Here is a 20,470-nt window from a genome sequence, read left to right as displayed (position 1 = left end):
AGAGAAGTTGGTAAGGCAATGAATGAGGATACAGTGCTGAGGGAGATAAACAGGCACGTTATTGACTGTTGAATAGAGAAGAATATTATGATATGCCATAAAACTGGTTGCTCTATTGAGTCTGTGGTCCTATTTCAGACTAATGCAGGACTTGCCTGGAAAAGGTCATCTACTCTAAGCTTACACAGTAAAAGATTACCTACAAATTCCTGTTTTCTTATGTCTCAAGACTATCATGGCAATGATAATTTACTACATATGCAGAAGATGTCATGCACCTGACTCACATTTAAATAATCAAAGATGCCAAGATGTGTGTCCTATTACCCTTAGTCATGTTTCACTTCCACAGATGCCATACTGAAGTACCTGGAAGTTTGCTGTTCAATCCCTGTAACACTGCAGACAGTACTAACCCTCTTTGTATCAACCACAATTATACCCATTGCTGTCTATTTGGACTCTGAGGTCTTTCAAATCTGTGACAAGCACTTATGAGACAAGCATTGTACAGGCTTTCCTATCAGAGTTGCTTAGTGTGAACTGCTTTTGAAAAAAAAAAAAAAAAAAAGTAAAAAAAAAAAAGCCTGCAACAGTCTATAGCTTCTGCTCCTGTCTGCCTCCACGTTAACTTTATAGTTTAATAATCATATTCCCCATTGTGACTCTGCAGTTCCTAAGATTTCTCCTGCTGCTAAGCTAACATCCGTGAGTCCTTCATCCTGTTACAGATACTCCTAACTGCTACTCTTTCTGCTGTCTCAGCTCTTCCATGTTTTTCACTTCCTACATGGAACAATGCACAGCCTTGATCTATCTTAAGTTTTCAAATTCAGGTAAGAAGCAATAGAGAACTGAACAGAAAACAAGCATATAAATAGAAGTCATTAGGAAACACAGAACTTGCTCCTTCAGTTCTATTACTCCAGTACAAAACAACGTCCTCCTTAATATACGACAAGGGAGTCTCATTAAAGATTTCCATATTATATTTGAAGCCTATCAGTGGCTCTGAATATACCTAAAGTGCCATAAGGAAAAAGCACATTAAGTTAAGTGAAATTATGGACATTAGATGTGACATTGCTTAAGAAAGGAGACTCTGGAAACAAAGTATTTTCTACTATGCTTTTTGCACACTGTAGTTGATCCATACATAGATGTTTACTCTCTGCTGTACCGCTTCCTGAATGAAACATTTCCTCAATACAAAATATTTATGTAAGTCACACTGTACTTTATCCAAATGGCCTTCCTGAATGTAAGCCATATCAGAGTTAAGCAAATAATAACCTATAGGCTAAAACCTGAGATCTCTTTGATGGACCATTATACCCATTAAACATATAAATAAAACAAAACCCAGTTTACGTACAAACAGTATGTTTTTGTTTTGGTTAGAATCATTAATGTACTATCCCTTTTGTAAAAGCTATCAAATACACAGTTAGATGAAAAATAATGGCTGTGAATTCCTACCTATGATTTTTTTATGCCTCTTCTAGCAGAGAGCACAACAATAAAACCTAGAAGCATCAGAGCAGTGACCTCTGCTGATTGAAAATACTCAGAACATCCCTTTTAAATTACAATTGCTGTGAGGAAATGCAATATACCTCAAACAGCAGCAATAACAAAAAAGCCTTAAATCTTTCCTGAAACTTGAGAAGTGTCACCATAAGCAGGGCTTCTCCAAAAGATACTTAGGAACACAGAACGGAATGGATCTATAGCCTATATTTGGCATTGACAAAGTGTTAAAATTACCCAGTGGCGTTCACTCCATAAGATACTATGAAGTTAGAAGTGCTACAGGGCTTTCAAGTATTTTATGTATCTACAGTGAGTAAAAATACAGCCACAATGATAATACTGAGAAACTCTGAAGATTCAAAGCCTACTGAAACTCATCAGCATCAAACCCCAAGCACCAGCCCCAAGAGTTGCGCTAGCATCAACTCCTGTAACAAAGTGAACTTCATAAACAGCAGACAGTATCAAAACGTGAAGTCACTAGCAAGTATAGCCCAGGCCTTCTTATCACACTAATTGTGGTTTTTAAAACAAATAACCAAGCATCCATACCATCCTACCCCCCTAACTACTACTACCTATAATTAAATTTACCTTTCTACAAACAACTAATATAGGGAAAGAGGTGCCCATGCAATCAGCGGGTGTACAATTGTACAACCAATAGGTGCACAGAAGTCAGGCTTAGTAAGATCACCACAGTGGAAAAACAATCAGAATAAATAGAAATGCTCACTACTATCATAGGCTCACGGTGAAACTCCACAAGGAGCAATCTCCAGACACAGGTCCTTCCTCAGTGGCAGTCAGCACTTAAATGGGATCTAGGAGAGTTGCAGCCAGGCTCCACCACTTCTGGTGGAGTTGCCTTCACCTGTGCTCCGTGGATGACTCAGTGCTTGCCTCAGGTGGTCAATGAGAGGTTCAGGCCATGATCAACAGTTCCCATACACGGGCCTATGTAACATGATTGCTTTACCCAGCCCGGGGAACAGAACTGCTCCACCAGGACTGTGAACATTCTAGAAACTGTGGGGAAACATTGATGAATATGCTGATAAGAGACAATCACAAAATAACCAGGCTATACAGTGCAAAGAGCATGCAATGTTGTTTCAGTGTTTGCACAGTACAAATAATGCTATTGTTTGAATAAACTACGCAGCTAGAAAATCAACATTGAGCCTTGACTGATACATGGAGCTCAATTCACAAATTATGATGTTGTCATGTGTATTATGCCCAGCTTCCTAACAAAAACCCAAAAGTTTTAAGAGACTTGTTTCATAAGGCATACGTTGCAAGACAGTTACACTTGACAGCTGCTGTAACTACAATGAAGAATAAATGTAAAGATCAAGCTTTTAACACAATGGCATTTATTCGGAATGATACATCTGCGATGGCAAATGTACCCAGTGTATCTCATATAGACACTGTAAATGTTGCACAGAAAACAGTTGTTTTCTGCAGTTTTCCAAAAGAAAACATGATTATCCATTCCTTAATTGGAATCTACAGTACTGTAGAACATCAGTCTGTGTGGCAAGGCTGACTCAGCTTTCTATCACTCTTTTAATTGTTCATCAGATCTCTCTCTTTTTTTTGTGTCCAACATATATATTTTTCCACAGTGACAAAACCTCCATCCTGAAGCATACATAACATTGATTTTAGAAGGAAGTGGGATTTAACACCTAGAGACCACTGCTTTGCATTGCAACGAAGCTGATAACATAGACATCTGATCAAACTCTTGTAGCATTGACTAATAGCCCTTTTCTTGTGCAACCCTGAGCATCCTAAGATAAAACTCCACTCCTCAAGTCTACTTACATCAAGAATGCAAGAATGCACACATTCTGCTGTTAGATGATCAAGAAATAATTGTCAGAAAGATAGGTGAGAAAGCAGTTCAGAGATCTGTATTGCTGATGTTTTGTACAGTCCTGTCACATAGAAATGACCAGGGTTTGAATGAATGAAATGAAATTCCAAGCAACATCACTGTTGCTTTATGTTAGCTATCCTCCAAATTCTCTTGCCATTTAAAATAAATGAGCAAAGATCTCAAGTAAAATATCCTCACCTCCACTGCCAGCCCTTAAATGAGGTCTGGGAGGGGATGGATCCTGGCTGTACCCCTTCCAGTCGCTCAGGTGCACTGGGTTGGCCCTGCCTTCCACCAGGTGCTCAGTGGTTCAGGCCATGACTCAGCATTTCCACTATAGTGGTCAAGGAATGTTTCCCTTATTTTAGCATTTATTAAAGCAAGCAATTTGCTTTTGAGGAAGGGTTTACAAAAACTGTTTCACTTCAAACATAATCACCCAAATCTGGGAAATTTGCAAGAGGTGGGACTTTTCATCAGCTTGCACTTGAGGATTTGTTTAGTTTTTAAATCCATGCACGACAAACTGTCAGCCGCTTCAGGTTAGAAAGGAATCCCGTTCCTGACAGGTTTCCCTCAAAGTATTGAGTGACAGAGCTGAGACACATCCCTGCCATGAGCAACAGATTACAGGAGAGGACCTTGGGATTCTGTTGATGCACAGTTTGCACCATGCCCTTGTGCAAAGATGTGGGTATCATGGTCTGCATTAGGTGAAGTGCTGCCAGCTGGTAAGAAGCAATGGCACTGGCGAGGCCATGTGCATGGATACGAAGTGCTGATGTCCTCAGGAGACACAGAACTATTGTAGATAGCCCTTTCTTCCTAAAGATGAAAATTTAGCAGATACAGGAGACTGTACTCTCCATTACCTACCAAAGAGGTACAGCTTACATTTCTGCAAGGATGGAACCCCAGGTATGAAATAAATACACAGCCTGCCCGCTGACACACGCTGCCCTGGGGGAGGGAGAGCTGTCAAAAGCATCAGTAACGTTCAGGCAGCCTGCAGCGCCGCCCAAGCCTTTGGTGTCACCTCCGTCCGCACAGCGGAGTGCTTTCAAGGACAGCTCGGCCAACAGAACACCAAGGGAAGGCACGAGGATGGCATCCTGAAGGCGGTCACCGCCGACCCCGCACGTGCGTGCCGAAACCAGAGCACGAGCGACGTGCCGCCGCCTCAGCCGGTCATGGCGGACACCCCGCCCTGCAGCACTGGAGACGCCTGGGGCTCCGCCCACCGGCCGCAGACGTCTCGCGCGCGGCCCCGCCCCTATATTAGGGGTGGCCGCAGGGTGGGTCGCGTAGTGGTTTGTTGCGTTTGTTTGAGCTGCTTCGTGGAGCCGGTACTATGGCAGGTCAGTGAGCGCGGCCACACCTCCCGCGGGCGCGCGGTAGTTGCGCTGCGACCCATGAGGGCCGGGGGCGGCGCGGGCCGGGGCTGTGGGGTCGGCGCGCTCCTCAGCCGCGTCCCGGCCGCGTCGCGGGGTTGGGGCGGGCCGCGCCGGTTCCTATTTTTAGGTGGCCGTCGCTGCGGGCTGCTGACCTCGGTCTGATTCGCGCTAGGATGCAGAGGCGCCGCGAGCTGATGCCGCAGCCGGTGTGGTCTGGGGCTGCCCGAGGAGTGGGGACGGGGATCTTGCGGGCCGGGAGGACGCTTCTGCCGCTGCCCCGCTCCGCGCCGCCCTCTTGGCTCCGAGGCCTCGCTGCCGGCTGGAGGGATGCGGTCTGAGAAGCGAGGGGGCGTGGGGAGCTCGCGGCCGGAGTGCGGCAGCTTGCGGAGAACGCGCAGCCCCGTTCCTGAAACGCGGCAGGCAGTGCGTAACTTCCGAGCGTGCCGGCTGCGCTGCGAGTGTGCCGGCCTTGTTTTCCGTCAGATTTCTCTGACTCTTCTGGTGGAGCTGCCAGCAGTGCCGATTCCTCTCTCACATCGGGAAGGCTGTAGGGCATTGCTCCTCACTTCCCCGTGCGCATCTCGTTCAGATGCTCTTGCCTTTGAGAATCTTGCACTCAGGACCGAGAGGTTATAACAGAGAGGGGGAGAACAGGCAAACAGCGGTGAGAACGCTGGGTGTGTTGGAGTTCGTATCCAAACCAAGTTAAAAGCTCGCAAGTCAGGTATAGAACATGTGGGGTAGACAGCAGTCCACTGCTGCGTGCTGTCCCATGAAGGCTGATCATGGCTTGGGCTTCCAGAGTGCTCTGTTACATGTGTGGGGAGGGAGCAGTGCCAAGACTCTTGTGTAGAAGCTTGTTCCTGGGCGCTGTTGTAACTACATAATTAGGAAGGCATGCATGTAACTCATGTTGTGTTGCAGCTATGCTAAGAACTAACTATGTTTTAGGGATAATGATGACTCCAGTGAGAGCATAACCTATCCACACGAGAAACTTTTGTGTTAGGATAAGTGGGCTAATCTCTTGCAGATTTAACTTTCATTATAAACACTAACTGGTCTTGCCTAGATTGTGCTGTGGTTTTGCGTGTAATGCATGAACGTACTTGTACTATCAATGTACTTCAGAGAAGGTATGAAATAGTTTTCAAAGTCTTAAATATAGTATATTTTCACTGATTTTCAGTGCTCTAAAAGTTGTGAATATTCTTCTGTCAGGCAGTTGTAGTTCATCCTACTGCAATTGAGATATAATGGGGAATTTCTAACTCTTACTTCTCTGTTAAATTGATTTTATTTTCACTAAAACCTTTGTGTGTGTCATGCAAGCTGCCTAACCAGTAGATATATTTTTTTAGGTTTATGAAAGCTAAAAGTTAAACAAAAAGTCTAGTTTGTCAGTAGCAAGAAAGTCTTACTCTGCTGGAAGGGGGAAATAATTCAGCTAAATGTTGCTGGCATATAATTATACTTTGGCTGTGCTGGACTTGTAGTGAGTTCTCTATCAGTATATAGTGGCAAATGGATATTTATTGAGTAGCTGAGAAGCAGTGTGCAAATTCAGTAATAAACATGGATCCCTGTTAGAAGAGTGTTTATACCAGTTAAGATTTTACACACTTGCTGTTTGTAAAGCTTCGAAGCTCTCAAGAAGCTGCAGATTGTTCTTTGGATTTGCTGAATTATATGAACTACTACAGATTAAGTGAAATGGAAAAAAGAGTATTGATTTCCGGTATTTATAGAAGCTTCCTTAAATTTTGTAATTGACTGCCATAATCTGTTTCTTGGGACTGGTTGGTTGTGCTGCTAAGAGAAGTACATGCCAGCAACAAAACCCTCTAGAGTTTGTAAACCAAGTTTGCTGTGCTTATAGGCAATTATCATGTGAGTTTGTTGCCAGCAATTCAGATGGCAGTAATTTAAAAAGATACTAGTGAAAACGTGACTTATCTCATGATGTGAGCACTTGTCCCTAAAAGCAATCTTTCTGAAAACAGAGCAGTCAGTGTTTTAGTCTTAGTACTATGCTTGATTTTAGGCTACAGAGTGCCTAGAGCCTTCGTTCTCCATCTTCATCTAATCAACCTTTGTAAAGAGGAGTTATTTTCCAAATGAACTTTTAATGTCAAAAACAGTTTGTGAATTCTTTGCAAGAAAATATTTTGCTTGTAATGTCAGAAATGATTTTTTGAGAGAAAAGTATGCTTCTTCATAAAGAGTTGTAGCTTGTAAAGGGCTACTATGTAATAACAGCTGGTGGTGAACTGTGAATGGGTTTAGAAGTCGCGTTGGACTGTGTCAGTCCTATCTTGGCAAAAATTTGCATTATATGGCCTCAGTGAACATACAACAAGGTGATGCATATTTTTAAAATACTGTTGAAGTAACAGATTATATACTGGACAGTAACAATCTAGCTCTACTTCTCTTGTGAGCAAAAATGATTGCTAAGCATATTACTAGATGCTTCCCATTTAAATCTTGCTTTCTTGTTAAACAGCTGCAACCATTTCTTGCTGAACAACTCGTCTTCAATAAAACTGTCCATGATCTAAATCAAAGTTTACTTTCATTTGAAAATGAAAAAAAAAATCTAACTGCCTTCAGGTTCAGAGCTGAACCCAGTGTAGCTTTATGAAGCTGTACTGTTAGTAACTTTAGAAAAAAATGCAAGTGTACTGACTCCAATACTGTTTAGCTTAAAAACAGCATGTAATTAGCTAAATAAATCTCTGCAGACCTTTTAGATCCTCTCTAATGTTGGGATGTCATACTTAACCTGTAGGAAAACTAGAACTGGCTTTACCTTGCAGTAGTCTTTAATTTTTTTACTCTATTTTTGCAAGTGTCAAGTTACTAATAGCAAGTATAGCTATGCAATAGTAACGTTCTTCATTTTACCTTATGGGTAGGTTTAAAGGGGGTGTCTTAAAGATCTTTCAACATGGCTATCTAACAATACTAGATTTCTAGTGTATTTAACTCAGAATAAAGTAGTGGATTGTGCAACTTTGACCGAGTTAATTTCTTCTAGACCAGTCTTTTGTGACTCTAGCCACAAATGATTCCTATGTGAAAGGAGCACTTGTACTTGGTTCATCCTTGCAACAGTCTGGAACAACGAGGAAGCTGACTGCACTCATAACTCCTCAGGTTTCTGATCCAATGAGGTAAGGTTGCTTAAATATGTCAAACTGCCACAGCTTCTGCTGATGTGAGGGTTGAAGAAAGAGATTTCTTGATGGTAACTTTCCAAAACTCTGAAAATTTAACTAAGCTTAGGAGAATTAGTCTAAACTATCTGGAATTCTGTGAGGGATTCAGACTTGAAAGTTTTGTGGCTTTTCTTGTATGATAGGTTAAAAAATACTCAATAGTTAGAGCACTATAATTTGACTTAATATTCTAACTGGATCTTTGCTCTTTTGTAGTCCTTAGGATTGTCTGACAACACAGCGTTGCCCAGGCCTTCAGTAGCAGTATACACGTGTGTGGTAGTGGGGAATTAGTATCTACTTATCTCACAGAAGCATTCTAGATTGTGCCATTGCAACATTCTTGAAATCTAGCAGATGCTTCAGATGAAATTCTATCATGAGAGAATGAGTAGAACAAGAGTAGCATCAAGTGTGATAAATCAGCAAAACAAGAGGCATTTGAGTCTAACCATGGTAAGATAAATTAAGACAGCTACTTTTTACAAGCTCACTAGAAACTAGTCTCAGCATGGAACTGATATAATACTTTTTCCATGTGTAAGGGCTGGGATGGCAGGTTGCATGAGCAGTAACTTGCTGTACAATCAGTATTTCCTACATGAGGAACTTCTGAAAGGACCACTGATAAAGAGAATAATAGCTCAGTAATAAATGGAATGAATCTCTGGAGAGTTCTGTGACAGCTGAATAGCCTTGTCATTATAAAAACAGGGGTATATCTGTTCTAACTTAAGTGATTTCAAGGCTTCACAATGAATTGCACAGGTGTGCATACTGTATTAGTGCAACACAGTACTGTGACCTTATAACACCTTTAGCAACCGATACCTGTCTTTCTGGTTATGTAAGTGGAGCTTGAGTTTCATACTCTCTATCTACAACTTGCACCTTAAATTCAGATGTAGCTGTCTATACTAAACTGTCAATGTAAAGACATCTTGCAAAGCAGAGTTCTAAAACTCATTTACAAGCTCTGTGTCTCAGATTGTACTCATAATTGTGTAGCGTTCCAGATGCTATATAGAATAGGTAATTGCTTTACAGATGCTTCAAATTTTTAAGCTGTGTAAACTTCTATTGAATTAAGCAATGATGGCAAAGCAAAGCTTGGCTATCTGTCCTGGGGAAAGAAATCATATGCTTCCTGAAAACTTAAGAATCAACCTCAAGGCAAACATGATACTAGGCAAAAATGCTACTGTACGCAGAGCCACAATTAAGTGAGCTCTTAAAGCTTTTTGGATAAAGACATTTTTCCAAGTGGGTCTAATCACATGGCTCTAGTAGTCACATATTCAGAATGGTGTTATTGCATAACTTCCTTTTCAACTGATTAGAGTTCAGCTAGTTCTTTGTTACAAATAGAAACCTTGAGACTGACATGCAAGGTTATGGATTCCCACATGTGTAGTCAATTTTCTGATGGCTTAAGAAATACTGACAGGTTCCCTGTTGCTTTACTTCTGTTCATGGAATCTGTTAAGTAGTCTAATACTGGAACCACATAAATCTTGGCAACTTATCTCTCCACAGGAACATACTACAGAAAGTATTTGATGAAGTCATTTTGGTAGACATCCTGGATAGCGGGGACTCAGCACATTTAGCATTACTGAGAAGACCTGAGCTGGGTATCACATTAACTAAGCTTCACTGCTGGGAACTGACACAGTTTTCAAAATGTGTTTTCATGGATGCAGACACAATGGTAAGTGGTCGTGTCACAAAGAGATACCAGGAGACATGATATGAGGGTTGTTGGTTGGTTGGATTATTACTTTTTTTGGTGATGTTTTATTCCTTTTGAGGGGAAGGAGGGATAATGGAGCTATTTTTGCTGTTTAGACTAACTATCTAAAAATGTACATACACTTATTCCTAAATAACTCCCTTTAACATGTAGTCTGTGGGCACTATCTCCATAAAGTATCATCTTCCATAAGACAAGCATCAATATGAGAATTTTCTTTCATGTCTTAAGATGGATGTCAAAAATCCATTAAAAAAGATACCCCCAGTTCCTACCCTAGAAACCAGAAAGCAATTTTTTGCCCCCCCTGCAACTAGGTTTTGTCAAATATCGATGAGCTTTTTGAGAGAGAAGAGTTGTCTGCAGCACCAGATCCAGGCTGGCCTGATTGTTTTAATTCTGGAGTTTTTGTTTACCGACCTTCCATTGAAACATACAATCAGCTGTTACAGTTTGCCACAGAGAAAGGCAGCTTTGATGGTATGTATTAATTTGTATTCCAATATAAGTTAGACCAAAATAGTAATGGTGGTTGGGATGGTACAGGAACTAGATATGTTTCATAGGGGTTGTGTATGATGCAATTCTGAACTCCAATGTAATTGCACAAAATCGCATTATCATAGAGAAGGATGAATATTCCTGTATATAATAGAACTACTTTCTTCAGATTTCCTGGAATGACAAAGGAGAGTAGCTTCTATAAGCATTAGCAATGCAGAATCACAGAACACTAAGCTTTGACATGTAACAGTACTGTAAATGCATGAACAAATTGAACAGCAGTACTATACTTTAAATTCAGCTCTTCTGAGGTCTCTGGTGCTCAAGGCTGTGCGAACTGAAATTGATGAAAAAATGTAGTACTGAACAACCTGAGTATAGCTTCAGAGAATCTTAACATACTTGAAGGTGTGAGAGTCTCTTGATATGCATGTGATAGCTTCTTATCTTTATAGGATGGTGACCAGATTTTTCACCAGTATGGTGTGCGTAGCATCAGCTGCTGTCCGTTATAGATGTAGGTCATTAACAATTAGTCACTGTACCAAATTTAAGCTTGAAAATCCAACTTCTGATGTCCTGTTAGTCTTGGCAATCTATAACCATTGCAGTAAATGCACATATTCCTTGAAGTCTGTTGTAGTTAAAGGCTTCTAAAAAACCAGACTTGTCTCAGTTGCTAAATTTAATTATCTATCTACTATGGCGTGAAATAAAGTTTTACAAAAAGTGCTGCAGAAAACTGTATAATAAGACCGTTAAATTGTACGTGTAAGGGATAAAAATTCTAGATGTCACTCCTACTTCACAGAATTATCTGTTAATTCATGGGTTCCTATGTGCAGCCTCCTAGAGAGCATAGGTCTGAGCTGGATGCTTAGTGTGAATAACCTAGTGAAAATTAGTGCTGTAACAAAGGGATCTGTCTGTACCTCATGACTAACAAGGCAGTAGTTGATAGCTTTAGGAGTGCTTTCACACATTGGAGGTAAATTGGTCTTCTGGATGTGGGGAATCAACCTTTTACTTGAGTAGATAGTGCTAGGACGAGGGGGAATGGTTTTAAGCTCAATGAGGGAAGTTTTAGATTGGATGTCAAGGGGAAGTTCTTCATAGAGAGTGATAAGGTGCTGGATCAGGCTGCCCAGAGAGGCTGTGGGTGCTCCAGGTCTTGTCCCTGGAGGTGTTCAAGACCAGGCTGGATGGGACCCTGGGCAGCATGGTCTAGCACTAGATCTGGAGGTTGGTGGCCCTTCTTTTTGTGGCAGGGGGGTTGGAATTTGATGATCCTTGGGGTCCCTTCCAATCCAAGCCATTCTATGGTTCTGTGTGCCAAGAGCTGTAAGATGGTACTGAATTGTTGCATTTAAAAAAGAAGATGACTGAAGAGTTCCAGGTACATCTGAGATTTGTCTTCTCTGAGCCTTGTGCTCGACTCCTAGTAATTGCCATCTTCTAGGTGTAAGGCCCTTGTCATTGAAGAGAGTACAGCTGCTTCTACAATGTTCTTTTTGACTTCAGAGCTAGAGCCACGTAATGATGTAACATCCTTGATGTTGTCTACATGCAGCAGTTGTTATAGCTCTTAGTGGAAAAATGGATTAATCATTTGCCATCTTTTAGAATTGTAATTTATTATTTGGCTGTTGAACTTATTCAGGTTTTACCTGAGTAATGAGATGGTGGAGACTATTACTACTTGTGTAAGATGTGTTGAGCTTGTGAACTTGGGGAGAAAGAGTATTTAAATTTCAATTGACTTAGACATTAGTAAAAGTTTATAGGAAACTTCTTATAAGTGAAAATCTGAGAAGTCACTGCCCTTAACAGGGCACAGGAATGCAAATTTCATAATCTACAAGTCATTGAAATCAAGCTTTATATACCCTATCTGCAGGAGTATGAACTAGGAAATATAATACCTTCTAATGTATTTTGTGGTTATAAACTACAGTAGACAGATGGCTCTTATGTATAATACTTTAGTCTAAGAATAGTAGAATGACAGCTACTTACAGAGAACAACTGCTTTATCTAGAAAAGTGAAACTCAAACAGAGAATAAGGAACTAGTGGAGGAAAAAGTCTGGTTTTAAAAGAGTTCTGATAGTATTGATACCTTAACAACTGATATTACTGCAGAATAGTCTGACTTTTTACTCTGGGATCTGAAACAGTTGTTTTTTCATAAAAAGACATGCAGCAGAACTACCTGTAGATATGTGGAAAATATAAATACTGCCTGACTCTCTTACCTTATGTTTAAGGGCCGAATTGTAGAAGACTACCGCTGAAGTCCGAGCTAGGACAGCTAAACTTTGATTTCAGTGGCTGCTTTGGCACAAATGCACGCAAACTGAAAAAAAAAGCTGAGTGTGTGGAGCAAGTCTGAGTGATAAAGTCAGGTAGAGTAAGTTAAATACACTGTTGCTACCCTTTAGTCACAAGCTACCTCTTCTGAGAGGGCCACCAAGACTTAGTTTGGTTTAGAACCTAGTGTTATGAATGCATATGCTAAATCAGAAGTTTAAATGTTATATAACTGAGTAAAGACCAGGGAACTTCTCCAGTTCCTTTGACTTTGCTCTCTTGCAATAGGGAACTTGTTCAAAAGTGCTTTGCGTCTTTAGGGGTTGAGAGGAAAGTCAAAGGTTTGAAATTACTGATCTGAGTCTGTAGGCAGTGTCTTGCTCTCCAATCTTCACATATATTGACTGCTGTAACAGGACACTTAGAACTTGTTTGTCACTGTATCTCCTGTAAGTCTAAGTGCATGATCAATATAGATACTTTAATCACAAAAAGCAGATTTTTCTCAAACTACACTGAGGATGTAAACTTTAGTACTACCCTGTACTTAATTGTAGGCAATTAAAAAAAAAAAAAATCATCTTTTTCTGAGTCAGCAGAAACTGAGTGCTTCAGAAAATAAAAGATTAAGGGATGATATATGTTTTATATGTTTTATTTATGTGTTTTGCTATGTTTCTGCTGTTCAGCAGTGCTACTTGTGAATGCAGTTATAGGTGAAAACAGCAAATGAGATTGAAAAATCACTCACAAGTTTGATTTGTGAGAGAAAGTATAGCTGAAATTGTTGAATATACTTAATCTAAGTATATTCCCTGCAATAAATATGTAGTTTTTACTTCTCAGTAGCTCCTTGTCAAATGACCTACTTTGGGGCAGGAGCTATATTTTTAACTACCCTACTACTGGCATACCAAACAACTTCAAACTCACTGACTTCATTACAACTTGCAAACTGATAGGTGAGCCATTCCAACACTGTACCTTTGGTCATGATGTACACAGCTCTCCCCACGTAAGGGTTAATTGATGGCTTTGTATGGCAGAGCTAGGAACTTCCATTGCATGGATTTAAGTTTTATTAGACAGAATGTGCTTTCCTTGCCAGATTACAATGTAGCTAGGTATGCCTGAGGTTGCAGGTCTAAAAGACCACTGATACCTTGAGTCCAGCCCCGAGGCCTTGGTCATGTATCTGTAAGCATAAGTAATAAAACTAATGGTGGTCACTTGAACATCTGAACTACAGCTATCCTGAAGATCTACAGGACCCAGTTGTCAAATCCTTTTTTCTGCTGCCTTACATTGCTTGAAGCTGCACTGCAAAAGACTGAATGGCAGGGTTTGTGAGCAACTCACGGTCTTTTAGGTAAGAAAAGTAACCTCACACACTACCTTTTTCACTGTTTGCATTTTTTTCAAATTTTCAAAGACTGCAAGGCTTACAGGATTGTTTACAAACAAACTGTAGTGCTCGCTGCCAAATGCCTACTGTACCTGACAAACTACATTATCAGCTCCTTAATTAGGAAGAATTGGTGGAGTAGATTGAGAAGATTCTAAAGCATTTGAATAATGCTTGTTGCCTACTAATGCATTCTCTTTCAGGTGCAGACCAGGGGTTATTAAACACCTTCTTCAGCAGCTGGGCAACAACAGATATGAACAAACATCTACCATTTATTTATAATTTGAGCAGCACTTCTGTATACTCTTACCTTCCAGCATTTAAAGCGTAAGTTCAAAATTCTAAGAAGATTTTTAGAGCATATATAAAATAATGTCTTGTAACGTAACGAACAATGTGAACTTGAAAAGTTTTTCTAAATGGAGTCCACTGTTGTGATTTAATATACTGTGTATGGTTCTACCCTTTAAAAAAAATAAGCTGAATTTCTAGTAATTAAATGAATCATCATTTGATGAAAGATGAGCATTGTAAACTGTACTAATAACTTAAATCACTGACTCCCAGTGTAACGTTAACATGGATTCAGAGTAAGCACGTTTAACAGCTCACCTGCAGAAGGGAGAATCAGAGCTCCAGTACTGGATACTGCTTGTTAGAGCTCTAGCCAAAGACAATAGCTCTTGAGTCATCTTAAGCTGAACATCAACATGTAATTGTTGATATTGTTCCTGTCTAGATAATTTGCCTTAATCACTCAAATTACTTAGATTAACTACCAGTTGTTAAATACACTTATCAAACGTTCACTTAAACATAGTGAAAAAAGACTTGCATAGAGCTAGAATTCTCACCAAGATTCTTTCTAGATCTGAGTTCCCCAATAGTAAAAGGGAACAAAGACAATATATTATTGTATACTTCCAGCATAAGGAAGAAGCTGACTCTTCCTTAACAGTAGTAAATTAGGCTTGCGAGTAAATACTCTGGTGGTGGCAAGGTCACTCTGCTAAAACAGACAGAAGGAAAGGGGACAGCAGGAAAAGCAAGCTGTAATGTTACACCCAAACCCATATTCATTAAGAGCTGTGAATGCTGGGGGAGGGGGGAAGTACCAATTGCATGAAAACAATCTGATCTTTGAATGACATGAAGCTATTAGTGTCTAAAGCAGCAGCTAGCATAAGCAGGACTGTGCTGGCTCAAGATCAAACTATGTCTTGTGATCAGAACAGCATCTGAAATACTGTCATGCTAAAAGTGGAGTACTTATTTAAAGAAATACATGCAAGCCTGAGAATGACTAAGTAGTTCAGTAACATTTGATAAGCTAACATCTATTGTAAAAATGTGTTCTTCTCATGGCTGCTTGCTTCGTAGTCACATAACCTTAAATTTACAAATGATCTTGTCACCAGAATGGACTTACTGAACTGGGTGCTCCTGACAAAGATTCTGTATAACTGATTCAATCAATTGCCTAGCTGAACTCAGGAGACCTTCAGAAACTATTACGCTGGAAGGACAGCCCTTTTAAGTAGAACATTCTTTTTAGCAGGTGGAACAACTTCTCTTGGTTAGATCAGCAGTTACTCAGTAATCATCAGTTGACATAGACTGAAATTTAAATGTACCGATATCAATAGCAGAGTAGCATTTGTAGCATTGTACAGCAAGACTAAATTTCAAGCAGGTATCTGTAATCCCTTCACCAGTGGAAATTGCCAACTTAGGACAAATGGTGTCTAACTTCAAAACATTGTCTTTTATGAGAGATGAGGAAAGAAAGATTAGTTGCTCTGACGAGTGTAGACGCAAAGCTTTCTAACAGTTCAGCTTAAATATCGAAGAAAGTACTGCATCTAGAAAGCAGATACTGAGGATATCCTGGAAGTCTGGCATCTGTCATTTCTTGTACATGTCTTCAGTGGAAGGAATACTAAGAATACACTTCATTTGCAGAAACAGTGTAACACAAAACTTCAAGTAGCCTTGATTTTAAACAATGACAAGTTTCTTCAGAGTGACAGTAGCCTAAGATGAAGAAAACTAGATAGCGGTGTCACAGCTAATAACTGAGGTAGCCCTACTAAGCTGAATCTTGACATGTGGGTTTTAAGGTTAGAGCTTGGGAAATGACCTCCTCCAGGCAGGTTGTTTGCTTGCAATTATTGCAATTCTAGACAGTTTCACACGTGCATGGGTTTTCATTCAGAATCAGCTGTGTTTGAAACATTGGGAATAGTCAAGTATTTCACAGTAGCAATGCATATTGCTTTGTTTTGTATATTTTCAAGTATTTGAAATTTACCTGTGCAGCCTCTATGTAGAAGAACTCAAATATCCAAATCCTAGTCAAGATGACCAGAATATGCTTAATTAAAAAGTTATTAGACAAAGCTGTTTGGTATTATCCTTCTTAAAGGAAATCCTAACTTGACACAAACAGTTGCTGTTACTAGAGAATTCCCAAAACTGACTCAAGGTAAACTCTATTTCTGGAATTATATGAGGGCTCCCCTGAAAGTAATGCCTGCAATTTTATTTTGGCCCATGACACCAGAGGTGGATGTCGGTGGTACGGCAGTAGAGGCTGAACCAGTGTTCCATTAGATTTCTGTTGCCATGTGACATATGGTAGCAGAGGGGCAGTCTGACAGAATGGTGTCTGATATGGAAGTGCGGATGAAGCAAAGGTATGGAATTGAATTGCTCCATATGGGGAAATAATGGTACCCATTGACATCCATTATGCTCACTGAATATTTATGGAAACCAAACAGTGGATATCAGCACATTGAGGCAGTGGGTGGTGCATTTCAGCAGTGGCAACAGATTTGTGAAAGACCAGCTGAGTTCTGGACAGCCATGCAGATTTTTGCAAGAGTGGCATGCAGGTTCTTATTGCTGGCGAAAATGCATAGTGAGTGGTGGTGACAGTGTTGAAAAAGTGTTTTATAGCTGATAATTCTGTGCAATACTGTTATTGTATTCTTCATAGCTGATGTAGTTTCCATGGAAATAAATAGGAGGCATTACTTTCAGAGCAAACTATGTAGAATAATGGAATAAATGCTGTATCTTTTAAGTTCTTTACTGCAGGAGATGGACCACATTAATATTATTATTAATTAATATTAATATTCTCATTAATATTAATATTCATAATGCAAAAAGAACATAGTGGTAACAATTGGAACAAAGCTTGATGCCTATATTGAAATGGGAGTTAAGATAGCTCAAGAAACTTACTAAATCCTATTTTTTGTTATTAAAATAAGTAATGGTTGGCTTTCTAGCAAGACTTTGCAGTGAGATTAGAAGTTCTGAAATGCCTTGATTATAAAAGGCTTTATTTTGCAGAGGCAGCCTTCTTGTAGAAGGCCCTTCTGGTGTTCCCTTCTATGGAAAGATTTAGGGTTTCTCTAATACATTGACTATATAATGCTTGTAATGCTTAGCTAGCTGGATCACTGACTTTGCAGTAGGCTTTCTTTCACTTTTAAAACTAGTTCTGATTGCAGTGGCTGCTTGAGACTGCTGTCTCCTGAGCTGTGATCATCACTACCTAAAGAGTTGGCTGTAAGTACTGAAATAGTTCATTAGGTTTAAGCTGTATTCTGACCTGTGTAATGTAGAATTCTTTGCATTTTAAGTAGTGATGCTTTCAGCCCCAGTAGGCATTGACAATCCTACCTTTAGTGTTTAGTCTCCTAAATATATTCCTGTTTCTATTTTCTGGATACTTACAAAAACACAGGTTAATTTTTCTTGTCTGATAGTCAAAGCACTTGTTTTCTAGATACTTCCAAGTTATGGGCTCTGACTTTCTCTTTCCAACAGATTTGGTTCAAGTACTAAAGTGGTGCATTTTCTGGGAAGCACAAAGCCATGGAACTATACGTATGACTCCAGAACAAAAAGTGTAGAAGGCAATATCAATGACCCTAAAATTGTTCACCCAGAATTCCTCAACATGTGGTGGGATACCTATACAGTTAATATTTTACCCTTACTAGAACAGAAAGAAGTTGATGAAGAAAATACCACAAGTGCAAACATGGTATGTATCTTAATATTCTTGTGGAAACTACCTATGCAAACAGAATAGACTTTGTGTGATCTCACTTGTTTCCCCTCGTGTGCAACTGAAAGCATGGGTGTGGATTAGTGAGATACAGAGATTCTTGTTTTTTTTTTTTTTTCTTCTTTCATTTCTGGAATAAAGAATAATACAGATTAGAAGAATATTAAGTGGTCTTGAGCATAGTTGATTGCTATGCTTAAAATTAAGTGCAGAATGATGCACTAGAAATGACAGTGTAGTAACTTCAGTAAACTCATCCTTAATGTGCTGCAGTTATTCAAACATGAGAACCCCCAGTTGAGCATGCAGTGTACACTTGCAGTCTTGCATGGTACAACCTACCTAGGTAGGCCTGCAATAATTAGAGAATAGGTTACTTAAATAGATTTGCAGTAATAAATCTTGATACTTGCAAAACCAAAATAATGCTTCTTATTCTAGTTCTTAAACAGAATTCAGTAGTATGTCTGCAAAGTTTAGTGTCAGATTAGTACAGTGACTGATTCAAGTTTTTAATCCTTCTCAGCCTGAAGTTACAGAACTTTGGAGATGTGCTCTATCTCTTTTAAACTTTTTCTAATGAACTGTTTGCAGCTATCAGGCTTGATCTATACTCTGGCTTTCTCTTGTGGCTTTTGTAGAGAGGTATGAAGAACTAAACCCCTGACCCTCCCTCTCCCACCTCTTTCCTTGAATGATTTGTTACTCTGCTTTATTTTGCTAGGAAAGCTGCACAGTCCCTGCTTGTTGGTGATGCTTGGTGCTATGCATGAGAACATCTACTTGGTTGCCCTCTTATGTGGCCTGTTGCTTGCTTAACGTATGCAAAATCTGTCTGTATTTTTTACTCTGCCTTTTATTTTAGGCAGAGGTTACAGAGGCAGTGTCCCATATGTCGGTATCGGCACCACCACCACCAGTATTACCAACCATATCTTCAGAAGAACGCAAGGCTCGGTGGGAACAAGGCCAAGCTGACTATATGGGAGTGGATTCTTTTGATAACATCAAGAAGAAACTGGACTCCTACCTTCAGTAGAAGTGCCATTTTCAAACACTGGCACTACAAGGACTTGTTCCAGAACTAACAGCTAGGAAAGGTTGTAGATGATGGACAATTATGCTTGCGAGTAGCTTGATGGAAAAAATTCTTGGCTGAAGGCCTCTGCAGTGCTACAGATAAAGCAAGAGCTAGGAAGCAGAATTCCTTGGGCCAATTGTAACTGCTTAGTAACTAAAAAAAGGGTTTTCAACTACATTTTCCTTATGTTGTGATCAGCTGGCTCAGTGTATTCATTGAAACTGGGTTTGCACCTTAGCTCATTAAGGTGATTAGCAATGACTCCTTTGCTTGCTATTTGAGGCCTAAAATGTGATTTGTGAGACTGCTCATACACAAAATGATTGCCATTCTGCTTTACCGTTAGTGAGAGATAACAGTAATAGCACTGCTTTGATCTTCTAGTCACAATTGCACTGATGTTTTGACCAGGTTTTTACACATAGTGCCTACAGCATGGCAGAATGCATTTGTTCAGTTCTGTATTCTTCAGGCTTAGTAAACTGAGTTTTTCTGTTACTTGAAATCTTCATGCAAAAATAAAAACTTGTCATGCTTTTCTGGTTTTTTTGTAAACTCTTGAGAAAATAAAAAAGAGATCTTTGGAGCAATCTAAAATAACCAAACTTTGTTCATTCCATTCTAGCTATCATTAACAAATGTCCAGCTTCTAGTTCTGTAATTTTTAACAGAGTATGTAATCAAGTGCCAGGTTGCTGCTGGAAGAAGTACCTGCAGAATGGAGGTAAGAGAATCTGTATTTCGGTTACTGAAGAACAATCTGTAATGTGATACTGTTTTTAAAACAAGCAGTAGTGATGCTATCTTGGCAAGTAAAGATGAAGTAGCTGTACCTACACGGGTTAGGAAAACTCTCTCTTCCTTGTGTGCATGGCCACCATCATGCCACGTGTTGTATTTTGAGACAGAGAAAAGTAGTAAAAATACAAGACAAAACTCACAGTAACAGCCTTCTGAAGAGAGGGTAGCTGCTGTTTGCCATTAGTTCAGATCCATCCTTTAGCTAGAAGTGTAAACAGAACCGAATTACTTAGCATTCATTTTGGTACCTATAATCTGTATTAGTCCAGAGACATGTATTTTCTTATATCTTTATAAAGGAGGATTTTGGCAGGAAGCTAGTAAGGGTTGTTTAGCTTTAATCCTGGAGATAAACAATTGACAACCTGCTACTGTTTGCTGGTAAGGAGAAGATATGATCTGCATGTGAGAGTTAATTGAGGTCCTGGTCATTGTTCAGCAAAAAATGGTAAAAAGGAGGTCCAGGTCAAAGTAACTTACAGCTATTC

General features: G+C 39.7%; 1 protein-coding gene across 2 annotated transcripts; it reads left to right on the top strand.

Moving 5' to 3' along the window:
• The first annotated feature begins 4,670 nt into the window (after positions 1-4,670).
• GYG1 (glycogenin 1) lies at positions 4,671-19,719 on the top strand. 2 transcript variants are annotated; one of them, XM_052686497.1, is made up of 7 exons: positions 4,671-4,782; positions 7,859-7,994; positions 9,576-9,750; positions 10,110-10,272; positions 14,214-14,340; positions 17,857-18,076; positions 18,966-19,719. In XM_052686497.1, the coding sequence occupies exons 1-7, from the start codon at positions 4,776-4,778 to the stop codon at positions 19,137-19,139; spliced, it is 1,002 nt and encodes a 333-aa protein (XP_052542457.1). In that variant the 5' UTR covers positions 4,671-4,775; the 3' UTR covers positions 19,140-19,719. The 2 variants fall into 2 exon arrangements, with proteins under 2 accessions (XP_052542457.1, XP_052542458.1); XM_052686498.1 differs by lacking the exon at positions 18,966-19,719 and adding an exon at positions 18,825-18,951.
• The last annotated feature ends 751 nt before the right edge of the window (positions 19,720-20,470 follow it).

The sequence above is a fragment of the Tympanuchus pallidicinctus genome, unplaced genomic scaffold (assembly GCF_026119805.1).
Source record: "Tympanuchus pallidicinctus isolate F22 unplaced genomic scaffold, pur_lepc_1.0 scaffold22, whole genome shotgun sequence".
Classification (NCBI taxonomy): Eukaryota; Metazoa; Chordata; class Aves; order Galliformes; family Phasianidae; genus Tympanuchus; species Tympanuchus pallidicinctus.
Note: the sequence above shows the minus strand (reverse complement) of the source record. Positions and strands in the feature narration are given on the sequence as shown.

What these genes read in the sequence shown, in the direction of transcription:
- GYG1 (XM_052686497.1), top strand. An exon ending in CAGGTTTCTGATCCAATGAG is followed by an intron (nt 7,995 to 9,575) that starts GTAAGGTTGCTT and finishes ATCTCTCCACAG; the next exon opens with GAACATACTACAGAAAGTAT. An exon ending in TACCTTCCAGCATTTAAAGC is followed by an intron (nt 14,341 to 17,856) that starts GTAAGTTCAAAA and finishes TCTTTCCAACAG; the next exon opens with ATTTGGTTCAAGTACTAAAG.